Here is a 19,262-nt window from a genome sequence, read left to right as displayed (position 1 = left end):
ATCCTTGAGAAAGATAGGGTCAGTCTCAATGTCACTTTCCATAAATTCATTCTTCCCAGCACACGTGTCCTCAAAATCATCATTTTCATCATGTGGACCCAAGGAGGACTCGTCTTCTTGCTCATTATCTAGATTCTTAATGTCTTGATGATGCTCGATGAAGGTTTCCTCTTGGATGCTTAATGCAGAGTGTACTTGAAAATTCTAAGAAAGCCACCAACGAACTCTTCAATAGATGAGATGCTTCTAGGTTCATGATCATGCAACCATGAGTTATGACCACCAAGAGATCCCATGAACAATAACATAAGGACATCTTGGTGGACAACCTTCTCTCTTGAAGCATGTGCATTCAACCTTTCTACGTGGTCAATTGAGGAGAGTGGATCGTCATCAAACACAGGCACACCACGTACCAGCCTTCCCACGACATCATTAGGATGCCCAAGGATGCTAACAATGCCCAAAGAGGGAAATTTATTAAAAAAAATGACAACCTATTTGAGGTATACATGAAAAATATGGAGTCGCCAGGGTGAAATTAACTACAAGCATCGACCTTAAAGTTCAATGAAGAACTAGGGCTACGTTCTTCCAATGAAGTCGACAATAATGATATGTCAATATCTCGTATGGGGAACAAAATACATGTTTCGTGTCCCCAGCAACGGCGCAAAAATGTTACTGCTCAAACTAGCAGGGGATCCCTAAAGGGAAAATGACAGACCAAGGGCAAAAAATCGAAACTTAGCCAACTGTCACCTCAGCTAAGACTCCCTTCTATTTATGGACTTTCATCGATGGGAGGAGACCCGGTATGTTGTGGAGCCACTGATGAAGGATAAATCAATGAATGGATATGAGTGACCTAGATAATCCCTTTCCCAGAAGAGTTTGAAGAATGGAGCTTGCTTGCATTCTAAGCAAGGTACAATGTATTCTAGGCGAAGGAAAGGAGGATTTAAGGGTTAGGTTTATGGGATATGACTTGTGAAGGAATTTCCCAATCCCTAAAATCCTTATTATAATTGGTATCCTGGATGGTTCTTGAAGAATTATCTTTTCAAAGGAATGGGACCACACGGGACCAAGTGGACCTGGTCTAGGATAGGGGGAATGAGTATAGCAACCAATGATATTCTTACCCTAGACAAGGTGGGGAAAGGATCAAAGAAATAATTTTCACTTGAAGGTGTTGATTTGATCCTATGAGGTACTAGCCTTGGGGATGCTAAGGCAAAGTTTGATCTCGGAGCTAGGGCTTGGCTTTTCTCCCAACTCCACTGTCGGAATGGCTTCAAAATTGGAGGAGACCTTAAGGAAACACCAACGCAGGAGACCCTAGGAGATCAAACCTTTTGGAGGGCTAGCTTGTCGGGAAATTGATGCCCTAGGTGCCCCAACTTGGCTAGACCTGGAAGAAGGTGAAAGAATGTGATTTTTGGTGACCACCTTTGGTAGACCAGTGCCTTAGTCTTTGGGAGAATGGAGTCTATGATGGATGTAAGTAGGATTTCTTGGTCCCCGGTCAAGGAGGCCTCAAGACCACTTCGCTAGGCTTCGAGATCAAGGAGAAGCAATCTTGACCAGTACTTTTCTACAAAAATGCGCAAGAGAAAGTAAGTGTTCTTGCAAATCAAGAGTAGATTTAGCAATCAAAATAAGATCATCCGCATACAAAAGAAGCCTTATAACAAACTTGCCCAAATGGACACCGTCACCCCCTTGCGAATTTAGCCACTCTTCAAGCTTGTCAATATATAATCCAAAAAGGGTAGGGGACAAAGGGCAACCTTGCTTGACCCAGATATCATTTCTGAAAATTTCAGAGATCCCTGCTGAAGTTCTAATTTTCACCTCTTTGTACAACCTATGCACAGTTGCTCTAAAATTCCTAGGAACCCCCAGTTCCTCCCTTCTGTGCCAAAGCTTATCCCTAGGGACCATGTCAAATGTTTTCTGAAATCAACAAAGCAACAAAAGAATTCTTCCTTTTTGTCCCAAGCTTTTTCAATGATGTGCCTTAAAGTTATACCATGATCAACTGTGGAATCTTTAGATCTAATGCCGTTTAGCACGTTTATCTCCTTCTTCGCCTATTTGCTGATTTTATTTTCTAGCATGCTTCCAAATAACTTGCAAATAAGGGGTTTATCATTATGGTCCTATAATTGGAGGGATTATTGACGTCACCACTCTTGGAAAGGGGTATTGCCAGACTAGTTGTCCAATCACTGTTGTATGATGTTGTTGAAATTTTTTGTAATGTGAGGTGCAAGAATTTTTAAGCCCCACTTTAGATACTCTGCTTGGAGTTCAGCTAAGTCCTTTGTTTTCCCAACAATCAACTTCTTGATATCCATCTCTACCTCTTGCACCGTGAAGAGCTCAGTAGCAATGTTGATGAAGGGAGGAGGGTCAACCTTAGGATCCTGCTCATAAAGTTGTCTTGCATAGTCAAACCATTTGGAAGCTGTAATACTATTTTCAGTTTGCATCTTTCTTGGTTGGAGCTTCTTCCAAAATAATTTGGGGTTATTTTTCCCAAGGAAGATTAGTTCTTCCCTCTTTGAAACCATGAAATTCGCCTTTTTCTTTTTTAATATCTGCTTGTAAGCTTTGAGGTTTATGTTATCCTTGTTTGACTCTTTCAACATTATCCTTGCCTTTTTGCATTCCTCATGTAATATTCCAAATAGAAATTTTACAAGGATAATCAAAGACATGCACAGAAATAACAACACAATAAATTTCAACAAACACCCATGAACAGAAAAATGCTCCGGAACACCCAAAATGGCCAATTTTATTATAAATAAATTGTTGGAGTACAATAAAATTGGAAGGAGTGCACCTGGGCTTGCTCAAGGCAAGCTACAAGCCCCAAGTGATCAATATCCCAATGCCCAACTGCTGCAATAGTTTGTCCCTCCAGAAATCTGCGTTGACCCAGTTTTTCTACTAGCTAGCTAACTTGGCACCTTAATTTGGCTCCTCAAAACTGCCCAGAAAATTCTATAAATTTGGGGATGTGATCCTTGTCAAAAACTCAGAAAGGGTTTTCTTTGGTTTTGACCCTCCAAATTTGACCCCAAATAGCTTGGCCCTCCTCAAATACCAGAACGCTTCACCTGTAGCAGAAAATGATGAATTGTTGCTCCAAAATGCTAGCAATCTCCCCACAATCTCCCTCCAAATGAAATCCTAGCAGCTCAGCCCCTAAATCCTCCAACCGACACTCCACACAACAATCACCCAAGAGAACTGCGCAGGCCTGTGAGAGATGATGCAGTAGCAAGCTTCAGCAATTTGTACAGCAGTGAGGGACTCCCTTTTGCCTCCCAAAATCTCCCTCCTTTGGCTGGAATATGATCAAGAACACCCCTGCAGCAATAGAGACCCCAACTTCTGGCACCAATCCTCCCAATGACTGTGTGGCCTCTCCCTCTGCATCCCAGTTAAACCAGAATGGCGTAGTGCTGTGTGATGCCTCTCTCCCAGCCTCCAAATAAGATAGAAATCCTTCCTAGGGTGGCACTCAAGGTCCATCGAAGAGAAGGTTGAGCTTCACTCCTTGGGAAGCTCTTGTGCTAAGCAGCACTTGTAACTCAGCTGAACAGCGGCAGTAACAATGGATAATCAAATGTCAAAAAGCCCCTAAAATGAGAGCCTCGCCTCCAATTTATAGCTAGCCATCCCTCATGCTCCTTGTGGGCTCCACCCATCAAATTCCCTCTCTCACCCAATTCGAATTCCTCCAAGGGGTGTGTATTCCCTTGGAGTGGCCCCCACTCTCCACTTCCCATAGAATTTCTTGGCTTTTCTAATGTTTGGGGGTGGCAACTTTCCTTTTTCACCCACTTTTCCTAAGTTTATATGCCAAATATTTATTAACTACCAAAAATTGCAAAATTGAGAATTCCCTTAGCAAAATTATTAATTGGGGACATTACAGTCCTCCCCACCAAAAATTGTTTGTCCTCAAGCAATGCCTGAACAAGCACCCCTTCTATCAGCTTACCCAAATGGCTACTGCAAACGATACTAGGGTCCCAAATGTGCCACTGAGTCATCCCTGTCCCCAACACTATCCTGTCATGAAGGAGTCCCTCGATACTAGGACCCCAAGCCGTCCTAGTCAACATGAAGCACATGTTGCTCCACTCACTATCCAACCTGGTATAGGCACCTAAAGCCCTCTGCATACCATTAGTAAAGAAAGCAACACGATCATATAAAGCCCTGTTTGTCTCCCCGTGCAGATGCTCTGTTGAGTCATCCATCTCATGTACTCGAAGGGTGGGCACTCGAAGATACAATCCAACTCCTGTGGAAATAAATCCTTGCCCGCACGAGCTTCCCCTGAACTCCCCTTGTTGGTCATCCCTCCATGTTGGTGAAGTCCCCCATGCCAATAAAGAATCACTAAAATCCAATGGAAGGTCAAAATGATCTCCCCCTGTCAAACCCAGCTCACCCCTAAAGGTAGTTGAACCGTCAAGTACTGTGATGCCAGGGTCCCAAGCCCATCGCAGGAAGAAACTGTCCTGTAGACCCTGCGACACTCTAGTCATGACTAACTGTCTAACATGCTCGTACCAGAGCCTCATCTCCTGCAACTCTCAGCCATAATATATGTGATGATTGAGGCTATGCCCAACCTGCCAAGGGGACTCAGCAATGCCCACGCCTATCACTCCATGGTTGACCCCAATCCTGAACAACCACCTGCCTCACCATATGATGAAGACCTCGGTGATCCCCCATGTGTTAACCTGATAATGAACCAGATCACTAGCTATCCCAACCGTACTCACTAAGTAATGGAGTGTCCCCCACATCAACTAGATCCCTAGTTCCCATAACCATACTAGAGGTCCACAACTCCCACACCTCATGGGTTGCCGCTGCGTAGCACTACGACCTGCTAGAGCCCATCTGGTCCTCATCTCTGACCCCTGTATGTATACCATAGGTGGACCCCAAGTATCATGAATCTGTCCCAAGCATGCCAATCTTCCCTGCTCCTGCCAGACCATGCAGTGAAATCCACTATCCCAACTCCTGATGATACACCTGGACACTGCTTGGAGTCTGGGTACCCTCCTATAGACGAAGTCTACCATCCACTATCCCTCAAGCTCTTGTAATGCCTCAGACTGTCTCGCCAGAAGTGCATCATACAACTCCCTCGCAATCGACTCCCCAAGTGTGATCTCAGAGATGAATGGTATACCACCCCTGTAGAAGATCACCTCATCTCCTATCCCATGGCTGCCAACTCGTGTACTGACCCTGCTCCTCCATCGGGGAATCCGTATCGTGCCCTTGATGCACTGAATCCCATAGAGTCATCTCAAGCAAGTCTCCCAGGTCCTGTTATCCACAATGTAGGCCTCGATAGGACACAACAAGGCTCTCCTCAACTTCCTACGATGCCAATGAGTGAGAGATGCATGGGTTCTGATGGGTATGATCAGGAACCCATGTGTACACTCTTGGCCCGTCCCGTGACCGATCCGCTCTCCCAATCTGGGTATGTCCATCCCAATGGCATGCCTGACATCCTCGTCAAGAAATCTCCCTGCTAGTATCACTCCCTTAGTCTGCAGTGCAGCCCCGCACACTACTGCATATAACTAGGTATCCTCGTGTCCCCTGGCATACAACTGCACCCAGTCGCACATCTCTGTGCACCACCGAACCCTGCTAGATGTTATTGCATCATCCCAAATCAACTGGTATCCCTCCTATATCAATGTGTCTGTCACTCTATGAGGTAATGTACTGTGATGCGAATCGCTCCTCCAACAACCTGGTGTGACACTACACACCACTATGCACCACCGTGCACCTTCGTGCTCCACTGCATATCGTTGTGCACCACTGCATGCCCCTATACACCCCTGGGTGCCATGGTCTAAAGCTATGTCTGTAAGTATCAGCCTGCATCCTGTCAGTACCACCATATCCACCCTCTCATCTCCATACTCTCGGATGAGTGGACCTCCCCTCCTAATCCTCCCTGAGAGATCTGACAAGCAAATCTCCCTATGTGCTTGTGGTGGTGTCACTAGGGTGTTGCTCCTTGGTGACCATAGTGCCCCATATATCCATGGGAAATCCTCCTCTCCATACGAGGAACTATCTAGTGGCCTGCTGATGCCACCTCCTCTGACAACCTCCTGCCAGGGTACACTAATCATCCAATGACCCCATGCACGACCAACATGCCAAGATGACTCACAAAGTCTGTCGGCTCCCCTATCAGCGCAACCTGTCACTGGTGTTGTCCAGAACTTTGATGGGAATATGAAAATGGGGGTGAGTCTGATCATCGGATCCACCATCCTGTTAGTACCATGACTAACCCAATCCATGAAGTGATGGGGAATCCCCACAATGATCTAGCCCTCGAGCCCCTCTGGCAAACCATAGCCCCTGCCGAACTATGCTCCCGACCATGGATGTATGCAAGAACCTAGCTAGCTCCACCAAGTACCAACTCAATACTTCTTGCCACCCAACCCCATGAGAGGGATCAAATGCAAGAACCCACGAGTATGTAACAAATCCATCATGCAAGTGTTGTGCCCTACGCAACTCATGTTGCCTCGTCTCACTGGCCTGGTCAACATATAAAATCTGTCTAGGTAACTCAGGCACTCTCCCTCCAACGTGCAGAGGCAACCTGATATTGTTGCAGGCCCCATCTACGTAAGTCTGAAGAGAGCTACTGACTGGAAGTACTACAGCTCTGTTGGCCGCCTGCCCATCTATCTGCTCTCCATCGATGGCAGGTGCAAAAGATGACTACCCATCCTCCTCTACCATGGGCTGAACTGGAGTCTCGAGTTGTCCCTCCACAAGTAGCTCATCGAGCATAACATCCTCATCTAGCTCACGCTCCTCAAGGTGCTCTCCATGCTGTTGTGGGTAGCTGTCGTCTGAGAACTTTGTCATGGCTCTAGGTACCTCTATGCGCATTAGCACCTCACTAATGGATATATCTCCCGGCACCTCCCTAATCTGTTGTAGGTTGCCATCACCTGAAAATTTGAACACGGTCCTGGACACCTCATCAATGGATACCTCAACAACGGATGGCACCTCATCAACGACGAACACCACATCATCAGATGGCTCTATGGGTGTATGCTCCACTCTCTCCGTCAAGGTGTCAACTGGTGCTATCAAAGAGGTCTCCAACAATGGTGACTCTTGTGCCACACTAGGTATATCGATGTGCCCCTCACCATCCTGCGTGTCCTCCTGCTCAACCTCCTCCTCGAGCTTCTGACATCTAAAGCCCGGTCTCCACCAGCAAAAATGCCCCCTAGTCTCACCCTCTAACTGCCCGTGTCTACAGGATGATCTCGTCCTTGACCCATGCTTCTCCTCTGGCTCATCCAGAAAATGAGGCATGGTAGGACAACCAAATTGGCCATATGTATGGGTGTTGTACTGCTGGGTTGTGCGTGCATGCACATGGCTTCTCTGCTGGGTCTGACTTAACATTGCCACCATTTATTGCATCCTCTCTAGGAATTGTTCGTTTTTCCACCTCAATTGTTGGTTCTGCCTCATCAACTCCTCCATGATCCCCTGTGTACTCTTCCCTTTTTGTGTCATTGGAGTGCCCATAAATTCACCAGTCACTATGCATGCATGGCCAAAACCTCCATGATCTTTCTAGCTCCCCCATAGCTGGCCAAGATCATGCTCGCATACCACTATAGTATTTCAAATAGAAATTTTACAGGGATAATCAAAGACATGCACAGAAATAAAAACACAATTAATTCCAGCGAACACCCATGAACAGAAAAATGCTCCAGAACACCCAAAATGGCGAATTTTATTATAAATAAACTGCTGGAGTACAATAAAATTGGAAGGAGTGCACATGGGCTTGCTCAAGGCAAGCTACAAGCCTCAGGTGATCAACCTCCCAATGCCCAACTGCTGCAATAGTTTATCCCTCCAGAAATTTGTGCTAGCCCAGCTTTTCTACACTGTTCGCTGACTTGACACCCTAATTTGGCTCCTCAAAAATGCCCAGAAAATTCTATAAATTTGGGGATGTGATTCTTGTCAAAAACTCAAAAAGGGTTTTCTCTGGTTTTGACCCTCCAAATTCGACCCCGAATAGCTTGGCCCTCAAATACCAAAACGCTTCACTTGTAGCAGAAAATGATGAATTGTTGCTCCAAAATGCTAGCAATCTCCCCACAATCTCCCTACAAATGAAATCCTAGCAGCTCAGCCCCTAAATCCTCCAACCGACACTCCACACAATAATCACCCAAGAGAACTGTGTAGGCCTATGAGAGATGACGCAATAGCAAGCTTCAGCAATTTGTACAACAGTGAGGAACTCCGTTTTGCCTCCTAAAATCTCCCTCTGGCTGGAATATGATCAAGAACACCCCACAGCAATAGAGACCCCAACTTCCAGCACCAATCCTCCCAATGACTATGTGGCCTCTCCCTCTGTGTCTCAGTTAAACCAGAATGGCGTAGTGCTTTGTGATGCCTCTCTCCCAGCCTCCAAATAAGATAGAAATCCTTCCTAGGGTGGCACTCAAGGTCCATCGAAGAGAAGGTTGAGCTTCACTCCTTGGGAAGCTCTTGTGCTAAGCAGCACTTGTAACTCAACTGAACAGCTAGAGTAACAATGGATAATCAAATGTCAAAAAGCCCCTAAAATGAGAGCCTCACCTCCAATTTATAGCTAGCCATCCCTCATGCTCCTTGTGGGCTCCACCCATCAAATTCCCTCTCTCACCCAATTCGAATTCCTCCAAGGGGTGTGTATTCCCTTGGAGTGGCCCCCACTCTCCACTTCCCATCGAATTTCTTGGCTTTTCTAATGTTTGGGGGTGGCACCTTTATAAATTTTCCTTTTTCACCCACTTTTCCTAAGTTTATATGCCAAATATTTATTAATTGCCAAAAATTGCAAAATTGAGAATTCCCTTGGCAAAATTATTAATTGGGGACATTACACCTCATCAAACCAAGCATTAACCGGAAAGCAGTTTGTTTCAGACTTCTTATTTTTTTCTCTTTTGCACTTTGCAAGTGCGCTTTGAATTAAATGTGTTAATTCATGACTATGAAGACCATGGATCAGAATTTTCTCCTTCTCGAAGAGCCTCTCTAGTGTTATTTTGAAGGTATTACAATTTTCTAGGGTCAAAAGAATTCTGCCCTTTGGGAGATTTTGTTGAACACACTGAGTTTTTGACCCTAACTGCTTCTTTCCAGTCCAAGAGAAACTTAAATAAATTGGCTTGTGATCCGATTTTAAATCCCAAAGTTGTTCTCCAATCAAAACTTCCTCCATTTTCTCACACAAACCATGTGAGCAAATTACATAATCTACTACACTTGCTCCATTGTAAGTAGTGCAAGTGAAATTACCAAACTTTGCCCATCTAGTCAAACCATTACAAATGACTAAATCGAAAGCCCCACATAGAGTAAGCAATTGTTCACCAAAGAGATTGCAACCCTTGTCCTCTGAAATCTTTTCCCACTAATGATTATTCTCTTTTATAAGCCAAATAAGGTCGCAATCTTCTTTACAACAAAGAATGCTAGCTTGCTCACTTGCAGTCCTAGCATTGAAATCACCCACTATAAGGACTTCACCTAGCTGAGAATATGTTGCAATATCCGCTTTTAAGGCTGCAAAGGGATCTTTGTGGTCAAGCCCTCTACTTTTGTAAGTTTTTGAAACTTGCGGCACAAAATAGAATGTTGCAATTCTAATGTGATTTCCATTTTCTGATATTTGAAACCAAATGAATTGTTTATTTGAGTCTTCTTTTTCTCGCTGAATGAAGCGACCTTCTTTTTCCATCACTAATATCATGATACCCCCATGCCCTTTACCATTTCTTGTTGCCTTGTTCCACATTTCCATCTTCCAATACCCTTCAAACAAAGGTGTCTTGCACCCTCCATGCTCATGTGTTTCTACGAGACAAATCATGTCTACGTCCTCCACAATAGGGCCTAATCCAGGTCCTCATCTCCATGGGTAACCTCTACAGTTCCAACAAACTAAACTTAAGGAAACCTGGGTATGACTTGATTGCTATTTGTTTTGACATACAAGACTCACAGTTGAGTCTTTGTCCCTACTTGCCCATACTGACCCTGCTGCATAGTTTCCTGTTAAAGAATTTGTTGCCTCTTCTTTGTTCCCATCTTGCTGCTTTGTTTTGGAATAAGGTCCAAAATAGGCTATCACAGGTTTTCCTTCATAAATCTGTGCTCTCCCACCCTCATCCCTTGCCGCCCTAACCTTTGACATTTCCTCCCTCCTTTCCTCATGTTGTCTTATAACACTAATAAATTTACTTATTCTGATAAGTATTCATGGAGATATAAATTTATTAGTGTTATGGGACTATTCGACAAGGTTGGCCAACAACCAAATAAACCCCACTTGTGCTCAACATTTTAGTATAAATAGAGGTAGCCTTCAAGTCATTTCAACACACACTTGGGATCTCTTCCTCTCTACTTGTCTTTGGGTTTTAGTAGGAGGAGAGATCCTAAGGGATAACGTTGCCCTAATCTAGAGGGAGTGCCCTAGGCCCTACACTGCCCTATGGAGAAGCCCTAACACAGCCCTATGGAGAGGCCCTATGCTGCCCTATGGAGAAGCCCTAACGCAGCCCTATGGAGAGGCCCTATGTTGCCCTATGGAGAAGCCCTACGCTGCCCTATGAAGAAGTATAATACGCAGTCATGAAGGGTCTAAGGAGAGACCTTAAGACACTATCAAAAGGAAGCCTATACATTGTCCTAAGGGTGGTATGAATATACCCTAGCCGCAGCAAGCCTAGAAGAGAACAACGAGTTAGGAGGCTATTCCAGGAGGTCGAGGAGCTGTTGAAGAGGACCACAGCCCATATCTTGAGGTTGAGAGGCAGGGGGAATGTTTTGGGGTGGTTAGATGAAGGAACATCTAAGGGACATCTTGTTGTAGCAAGCCACAGTAGATAAGAGGAGGCCGAAGGGTGGAATAGGGATTGGAACAGCGAAGCATTGCATCCAAGGCTTTCCTCCACTCCTAGAAAGGCAGCCACAGTTGTGGAGGGCTACTCTAGCCACATTTTGAAGGTTGTTAGGACTGCTGTTAGAATGCCCTAACCAGTCATGCAATGCAGCAAACAGAGTAGCCCCAAAACAGTGATGATGATACATTGAAGCAACATGATGACGGAAGCAGCAATGATGATGAACATTGAAGCAGCATGATGATGGAAGCTACAATGATGATGATATATTGCAGCAGCAGCATGATGGAAGCAGCAATGATGATGATATATTGCAGCAGCATGTTGATGAATGTGAAGAAGTGTATCATAGCATAATGAGGGGCAGCACAATGGTGAGGTGCAGCAGTATGATATAGCAAGTTCATGGTGCTGCAAGTATAGCACAATGGTACAACAGCATGCAAGGGACAACAAACTAACATTGGGACAGTTGTATGGTACTTAGCAGCAAGTACACCAAGCATGCAATGGTACAGCAAGCATGCAAGGGACAGCAAGCAAGCAATGGGACAACTAACATGGACAACATGGTTCAATCATGACACATGGGACAGCAATACAACATTAGGTGCAGCAGTCATGAGGTCCAGCATTGTGATGATGGGTGCAGCATGGTGCAACACAGTGAGGTGCAGCATGATGACGAGATGCAGCACGATGATAGGTGAAGGAGTCACCTTGGAGAATCAGTTGAAGCAGCATGTCTTCAACTGATCTCATGTATCATCTTCTTAGAGATGATCTATGCTCTCATCTAGATAAGTCAAAGTGTTGACTTCAGTTGTAAATGTACTATCTCTCTCTCTCTCTCTCTTAAACTATTGAAGAACATATAAGAAGAATTGATCAAGGGTTTCGCCACATTGGGGTTTGTCCCTGGCTAGCGCCACATCTTGTGTCCTCTTGTCTTGGCTTGTCTTCTGCAATTTATATTTATGTTCTATCTGCAGTTTACTTTAATGATGATGTGATTGCTAATCTAGAAAAGATATTGAGCTAACTGTGAAAATTGAAATAAATTGCTCTAGCATAGAACATACCTAAAATTAACAATAATCAATCTGGCTCACCTGCTTACGGCTCTCGGATAATCAATCCGGTTCACTTCTTACGGCTCTCCTGCTCACCTGCTTACGACTCCTTTTCTCACATGCTCGTTGTGATGCTCCTACGTAAGCTTTATTCTGATCAATAAGGAAAAGCTAAGGAATTTGGTCCCTCGACTCTTTCCCTGATGTGAATATGATCAACACTGTATCTCCTAGAATAAGAATTGTAACAAGGTAATCCCGGAAGGAGGACCTTGCTTCACAAAGCGATGAAGCCATAGATAGATAGATAGATAGATAGCAATAGCATTAGATGTATCAATGCTCTTATATAGGCTAGTTGAAAAAATTGTGTCAATTTACTTTAATAAACTAAAATAGAAAAAGTTTTGTTGGAGTTAATGCTTACATCCTATATTTAAGATGTTGGTTTGAGATGGTTGATAAATTCTCTCAACCTCTCCTTCTAAGTTAGGAATAAGTTAGATTTGAGAAACTCTATATATTAGAGTAATCTCTGAATGTAAAGTGTGTGTGTGTGTTGAGCGCATACACCTTTGTGTGAAATATATTAATGCTTTCAGCCATTTTTTAACATGGTATCGGAGCCTGAGTCAAGAGGGTTTAAACGTATGTAGCCTGGAGAGTGATTGCAGAAGCTTTTAGCTCTGTGTTTTTTATTCAGCACTGGAGTGTGAGTTGACCGAAGTTGGGGACTTGTACGACCTTTCGAGATGTGTGAACATTTATGTTTGCAATGTGAATCGGTGAGAGGAGACTGTGCTTTGGAGCGACTATATTGCCTGAGAGCTGGTGCGGTGAGTGGTGTAAAAGAAATTTGAGGCCGATGCTGTCAGTTGTAGAAGATTGGAGGCATAGCGCGATGACGAGGCGGAGGCTTCCATAGAGAATGAGCCATGTTGAGAGTGGTGCGCTGTCATCGTTGGATTTAAGTTGCCAGGCGTAGAACAATGAAATAGTGACTGTTTTTTTTCTTCACAAGTTCACTGCACATTTCAGCATACCTATGTAAGACTTTTGTTTTTTGTTCCAAGTTGTTTTTTGTTCCAAGTTCGAGGTCTATCTGAGGGAAGATCAAACAGACCCACAATTTGATGGAACACAGAACAAAGGCAACGATTGGTGAAATGATTGTCATGGGTATAAGAAGTTATATTCCCTCGTCTCCCAACGTGTGTGGCAGTCAACATTAAAGAGTTTACATGCGGTCAACTCAAGTGTTGTCAGGAGGAGTGAGCTGGAGTTAGATTAGTCATGTGGTGTATCTGTTGTTTGAGGAGCAGCTCACTGTAAAGGAAAAAGGAAAGTGGTGTGCGATTTTCACAAAACTGTCAAAGCATTTTTTTAATTGTAGAAAGGTACATCAGTGTTGAAGTTTAAAAAGGTATTTCGTTTTCTTCTTTCATCATGGAGTTTAAGGTTTTAGAAAAATTCAGCAGTGCAAATTTCCCTTCATGGAAAATAAAAATTCAAATGCAATTAATGAAGAAAAATTTGTGGGGTATAGTGAATGGTTCAGAAGTAGCACCTACAAATGCTAAACAGTTAATTGAATGGCAAAATAGAGATGACAAAGCTAAGTCCATTATTGGACTTGCTCTTTCAGATTCGCAATTACATCTTGTAGATCTCACTAAACCATCTAACGAAATATGGGAACATTTGACTCAACTATTTGGTGTAAAAGCTACAAATGCAAAATTTTCCATAAAATTGCAATTATTTAGACTGAAAATGAATGAAGAGACATCTATGTCCACTCATGTAAACAATTTAATGTCTCTTATAAGACAATTAGTTGAAGCAGGTGCCAAGGTGGAGGATGAAGATGCTAAAGCAATATTACTAAATAGTCTTCCTTCAAGTTATAGTAATGTTGTCTTCACTTTGAGTCAAATGTCTTCACAAAAATTGCATGAGACAATTGCAGCACTTCTCGCAGAAGAAAAGAGACTAAAACCGGAGGATACAGAAGAGAACTCTCCAATAGAAAACGCATTGTTTACAAAGACAAGGATGAAAAAGAAAAATGCAAACAAAAGTGAAATTGAATGCTACTATTGCAGGAAAATTGGGCATACAGCGTGGAATTGCAGAAGTCGTGCCAGTGATCTGTTAAAAGGGAAAGAATCAGCGAATATAGCCACAGATGAATATCCATTGAATTCTGATGATGAATTCAATGAAGAATTTGAACCTCTTAAACTTTTTTAGAACAACTCAGTGAAAAGGCTCAACATGGATGGTTGTCCAGATAGTACGGTAGTTGCGGATCTTGGGAAGAATCCCTCATTTGTTGAAGACGTGGGAGTGGTCTTCTAATGAGGTTATGCGACGGCTTGGGACACTGTTCAGTGATTGACTTCGGGAGGTCCTTGATTCAGGAGTTCAGGAGTTGAACTCGGGAATCCAACTTGCCGACTACACCTTTACGAGGGTTATGAGGCAACTTGATGGAGTCTATACTGATAAGTTGTAAACCAGTTAAAGAATGACTGTGTATTTTGTTGTTTGTGGATGATTTCAATAAATTTATGTAATGTAAGCATTAAGAGGGGATGTTGGAGTTAATGCTTACATCCTATATTTAAGATGTTGGTTTGAGATGGTTGAGAAATTCTCTCAACCTGTCCTTCTAAGTTAGAAATAAGTTAGATCTGAGAAACTCTATATTAGAGTAACCTCTAAATGTAAAGTGTGTGCGTGTTGAGCGCATACACCTTTGTGTGAAATATGTTAATGCTTTCAGCCATTATTTAACAAATTTAAAATCCCACACCAGGAAAAAAGAGCGGATGTATAAAAATAAATACAAAATAACATATATTTGTCTTAACCTTGGACATTTTTGATCTTTTAATCTCTGATATGCATCTTAACCTTGGAGTTTTTTTAATCTTTTAATCCCTTGTATATTTTAACTGGTTAGAATTTTATACCTAAAACTTTTTATTTATCTCAATTTATAAATCTAGGCTAAGAAGGATCTATATTAATACCAATGCACCTACATTTTGAATAAAATGTACTAGATATTATTAATTTATACCTATAGATTGCAAAACCCCAATACTGTCTCTAATGCCACTCTCAAATAGCCTCAAAAAAATGGATTTTGCAGTAATATGTAATGTGTTTGGGGATAAGAAAATATGCTCGCGGACATAATATTAGAGATTGAATATTAACGGTTCATGAACAGATACTGGAAGTGCATTTCATGATGATAGAAACGGATCTCATTATAGACTATTTGTAGAAGTAGAAAGTCCTGGATAACCATACTCAGGTCAGGCCTGGGAATCCTTATTTTAGTTGCTCTTACTGTCAAAAAAATTGCAGGTCAGCCCGTGATCTCAATTTCGTCGATGTAATTTTATGTAATCAAGTCTGTCTGCCTTCATAATTATTCATTGGGAAAAGCATCCCAACTGTGTATGGGGCGGCTGTAACAGTTGGGCTGGACTCGAACCTGCTCGTGTTTTGGAAAATTTGTTTGAACATGTTATAATTTAACCTCGGACAGTCCAAAGGGACTACTACAGGACTTCCGATATTGCTATAAGCTCGAAATTTACTAACCTCTAGCTGGGGACTGCTGGCATTTGAGAAAAGCCTGGTTCCTGCTCCTGAGTAAGACGACAGAATAGTGCTGCGAAAGAATCGAACACGCGACTTGACAACTCGGATCAAAGAATTCGCCATGGCAATGTATTGAAACTGAAATGGATTTGGTGGAATCTAACGGTGCTTCTCGAACAATGATTTTGAGGATTTGACGCTGCTGCGCATGAAAAAATAATATTCCAGGTCTGGTCAGAAATTGATATATTATTGGAGCATTATAATATTTTACTACTCCTGTGCAAGTTCCAAGACGTCTTCGTCATTTATCATTCCAATACTAACCATGTCAGTTTCATGGCGTGAGCAGGGTTGTGGGGATTAAACTAAGTTTTAAAACTCGAACAGATTAATAAATTTAATTTGAAAATAAATTCTTGCATGTCATGGTCTATTCATGTCAGAGTTTTATCCATGATACCCATAGGATTCTCAATTTGAAGAAAGGATATCGAGGGGAGGAATTGTCTTCTTTTATTTATAATACGCATAGGATTTCCAATTTGAAGAAAGGATATTGAGTGGAGGAATTGTCTTGAATTCATTGTAGTAGTAGTGTTTGGATTATGTTTTTTATGGTGGAAATGAATCTCTTGTAGTAGCAGAGGGTTTGGATTATGTTTTCTATGGTGGAAATGGATTCAGCACCATCAAAAATATATGGAGCACTCAAAATCTTGAAGTTTGACGGCTGTGGATTTACAACAATTTCCCGAATTCCCCTGACAATTATGGAGTCTCTTTCTTTAAGTACAAAAGGTTTTAGAGTGCAAAATAGAATATATATGTAAGATCAAACCTATCTTCTGGCTAAGTTCCTTGCCCTTAAACTTAAGCCCCCGGTTGGCCACACTGAGTCCTTCGTGAAAGACTCTGCATCCTTCATTAAGGAGCTTAAGGATATTAAGCTTAGCCCTGAGGACATTCTCGTCAGCTTTGATGTGGTCTCCCTTTATACTTGCATACCTATAAAGGAGGCCTTGGAAGTGATCTATCGCCTAACAGATCCCGATACTGCGCATCTGGTGGAGATCTGTCTCACTTCCACGTTCTTCTGTTTCGAGGGTGAATTCTTTGAGCAGACTTGTGGTGTTGCCATGGGTTCCCCTCTTTCCCCTATTGTTGTGAATCTTTTTATGGAAGATTTCGAAGCCAAAGCTTTATCCTCATCTCGTCTTCTTCCTAAGCTTTGGAAAAGGTATGTGGATGACACTAATGTCATCTGGCCCCATGGCCCGGAGGAGTTGGATCGTTTCTTTAATCACCTCAACAACCGGTCCTCTGCCATTAAGTTCACCATGGAAAAAGAGGTCAATGGTTGCCTCCCTTTCCTGGATATTCTTATATCTCAGAATAAAGATGGCTTTCTCTCCCACTCTGTGTTCCGAAAGAAAACGCATACTGAGCAGTATCTTCATGCCGATTCCCATCATTTCCCTGCTCAAAAGTTTGGTGTTCTTAACACCCTCGCTACTCGTGCCCTTAGGATCTCTGATCGTGAGAGCTTTGATAAGGAGAGATCCCATCTCCTTAATGTCTTTGTGGAGAATGGATATAGTAGACGCCTGGGTCAGAAGGCTTTCCATAAAGCCTCTAAAAACGCGTTAATTAAGAAAGAGCCAAAAGAGCGTCGTCCAGGTGTCCATCTTCCCTATGTTCAAGGAACCACAGACAAGATTGCTCGGATCCTTAAAAGGTATGATATTCCCTCAACCTTTAGGCCCCTCAACACCATTCGCAAATCCCTCCGATCGGTGAAAGATCTCGTTAACCCTAAAGACATGAAGGGTGTCTACTTGATCCCTTGTTCTTGTGGGACCCCCTATATTAGGGAAACAGGGCGCTCCATCCGTCAAAGGATCTGCGAACATGCGGCCGACCTAAGACATGGGAGATCCAAGTCTTCAGCATTAGCTGAGCATGTGGAAAAGACCAAGCATCAGGTGTGTATTGAGGAGGCCAAGGTTGTTGCCAAAGTTGCTTAGTACCACCATCGTAAATTGAGGGAAGTTATTGAGATTGAAAAGAAGCCGAGCAATCTCAATAGAGATGATGGTTGGAAAATTAGTAGGTGCTGGATTCCAGCACTCTCTTCTTAGTCGGTTTTTCTGCCCCCTCCTTCTTCTTCTTTTTTCCTAATTTTATAATTTTAGAATATATATGTATATATGCAACATTAACAATATTTAATAAATAATTTAATTAAATAAATAAATTACCTTTTTAAACTAACCTTTGAATTATTCTATTTATTTATATAGTATTTTATCCTAACTTTATAATTTTTACTATAATATATATAAATTTTATATATATTTGATTATTAATAAATAGACTATTAAATTACTTTTTTAAACTAACCATTATAAATAATGGTTATAAATTATTATGAAATTAATAAATGAAAATTCTCAACCTATTATTATGTGGTCGAAAGATATTAAGTGTAACATCGGAGTCAAACAAGGTTGCCCCCTCTCCCCTACCCTATTTGGCATTTACATCGATAAGCTCGAAGGCTATTTAGAGGAAGCAGGATGTGATGGCACGATCTTAGCTGGGATAGTCGTCATCCTTCTTCTTTATGCTGACGATATTGTTCTTTTGGCAAGGTGCCCATCTGATCTTAATAAGCAACTCAGGCTTCTTAAGGATTTCTGCTCTACCATGGGTATGACTGTTAACACTGACAAAACAAAAGTTATGATTATCAAATCCAAGAAGGACACTTACGCTAATTTTATGTATGACAATAATAACTTGGAGGAAGTGTATTCTTACAAGTACCTAGGAATTGATATTCATCACAAGCTCAACTGGAACCATAGCATTGAGAAAAGGATTAATGGGGGCTGGAAAGTTTACTTTGGTCTTGAAAATAATTGTAAAATAGCAAACCTTGTAATGTGGGATAAAAAGAAGTTCCTCTTTGAAACTTTAGTCACTCCTGTTATCTTATATGGCTGTGAGGTTTGGGGTTGCAGCATCTCCAGAGAATCATGGAGAAAGATTGAGCAAATCCATAAGCGTTTTATAACTTATAACTTGAAAATTAAAAGTAATACACCCTATCCTATTCTCCTTATAGAAGCAGGTCTTTCCCCTATTGAGAGCCTAGCTATGCTTAGGTTTCTGTTGTACAAGCACAAAATCAGTAACATAGACGATCATAGACTTCCTAAGCTAGCTTTAAATTCTAGCCAAAACCACCTAAGGCTCAATCGAGGGTGGCATAAAGACACAAGGGCCTGGTTAAACTATTGGGAGATCAACAAAAATGATGCATTGCAAAACATAAATAACATTAAAGATATTGTTAATTCTAAGTTCAAAGATAAAATGTGGTGTGAGAAAGACTTAGCGGCTAAAAGAAAATTAAGTTATTATAAGAAAGTCATCAACCCCACCCTAGAAGATCAAAAGTATCTCTCTATTTTAACTAGCTCAAAGAAGAAAATTAATATAGCAAAGATTAGAACGAATTCTCATG

At 42.1% G+C, this 19,262-nt stretch overlaps 1 protein-coding gene across 2 annotated transcripts in view; it reads right to left on the bottom strand.

Annotated features, from left to right (window-relative positions):
- Positions 1 to 16,210, bottom strand: part of LOC149178850 (6-phosphogluconate dehydrogenase family protein) — a 433,139-nt gene extending 416,929 nt beyond the window's left edge. Inside the window, exons 1-2 of one of the 2 annotated variants that reach the window (XM_089420463.1) lie at positions 16,058 to 16,210; positions 15,731 to 15,932 (exon numbers count right to left, since the gene is read on the bottom strand). In XM_089420463.1, coding sequence (XP_089276589.1) covers positions 15,731 to 15,853 — 123 coding nt within the window. In that variant the 5' untranslated portion in view covers positions 15,854 to 15,932; positions 16,058 to 16,210. The remainder of the gene's footprint in view (positions 1 to 15,730; positions 15,933 to 16,057) is intronic. The other variant, XM_089420464.1, reaches the window with a different exon arrangement.
- Positions 16,211 to 19,262: the final 3,052 nt, after the last annotated feature.

The sequence above is a fragment of the Pinus tabuliformis genome, chromosome 4_1 (genome assembly GCF_031772625.1).
Source record: "Pinus tabuliformis cultivar Carrire ecotype Pingquan chromosome 4_1, CPIR1, whole genome shotgun sequence".
Lineage (NCBI taxonomy): Eukaryota > Viridiplantae > Streptophyta > Pinopsida > Pinales > Pinaceae > Pinus > Pinus tabuliformis.
This window is presented reverse-complemented; position numbering and strand designations above follow the sequence as displayed.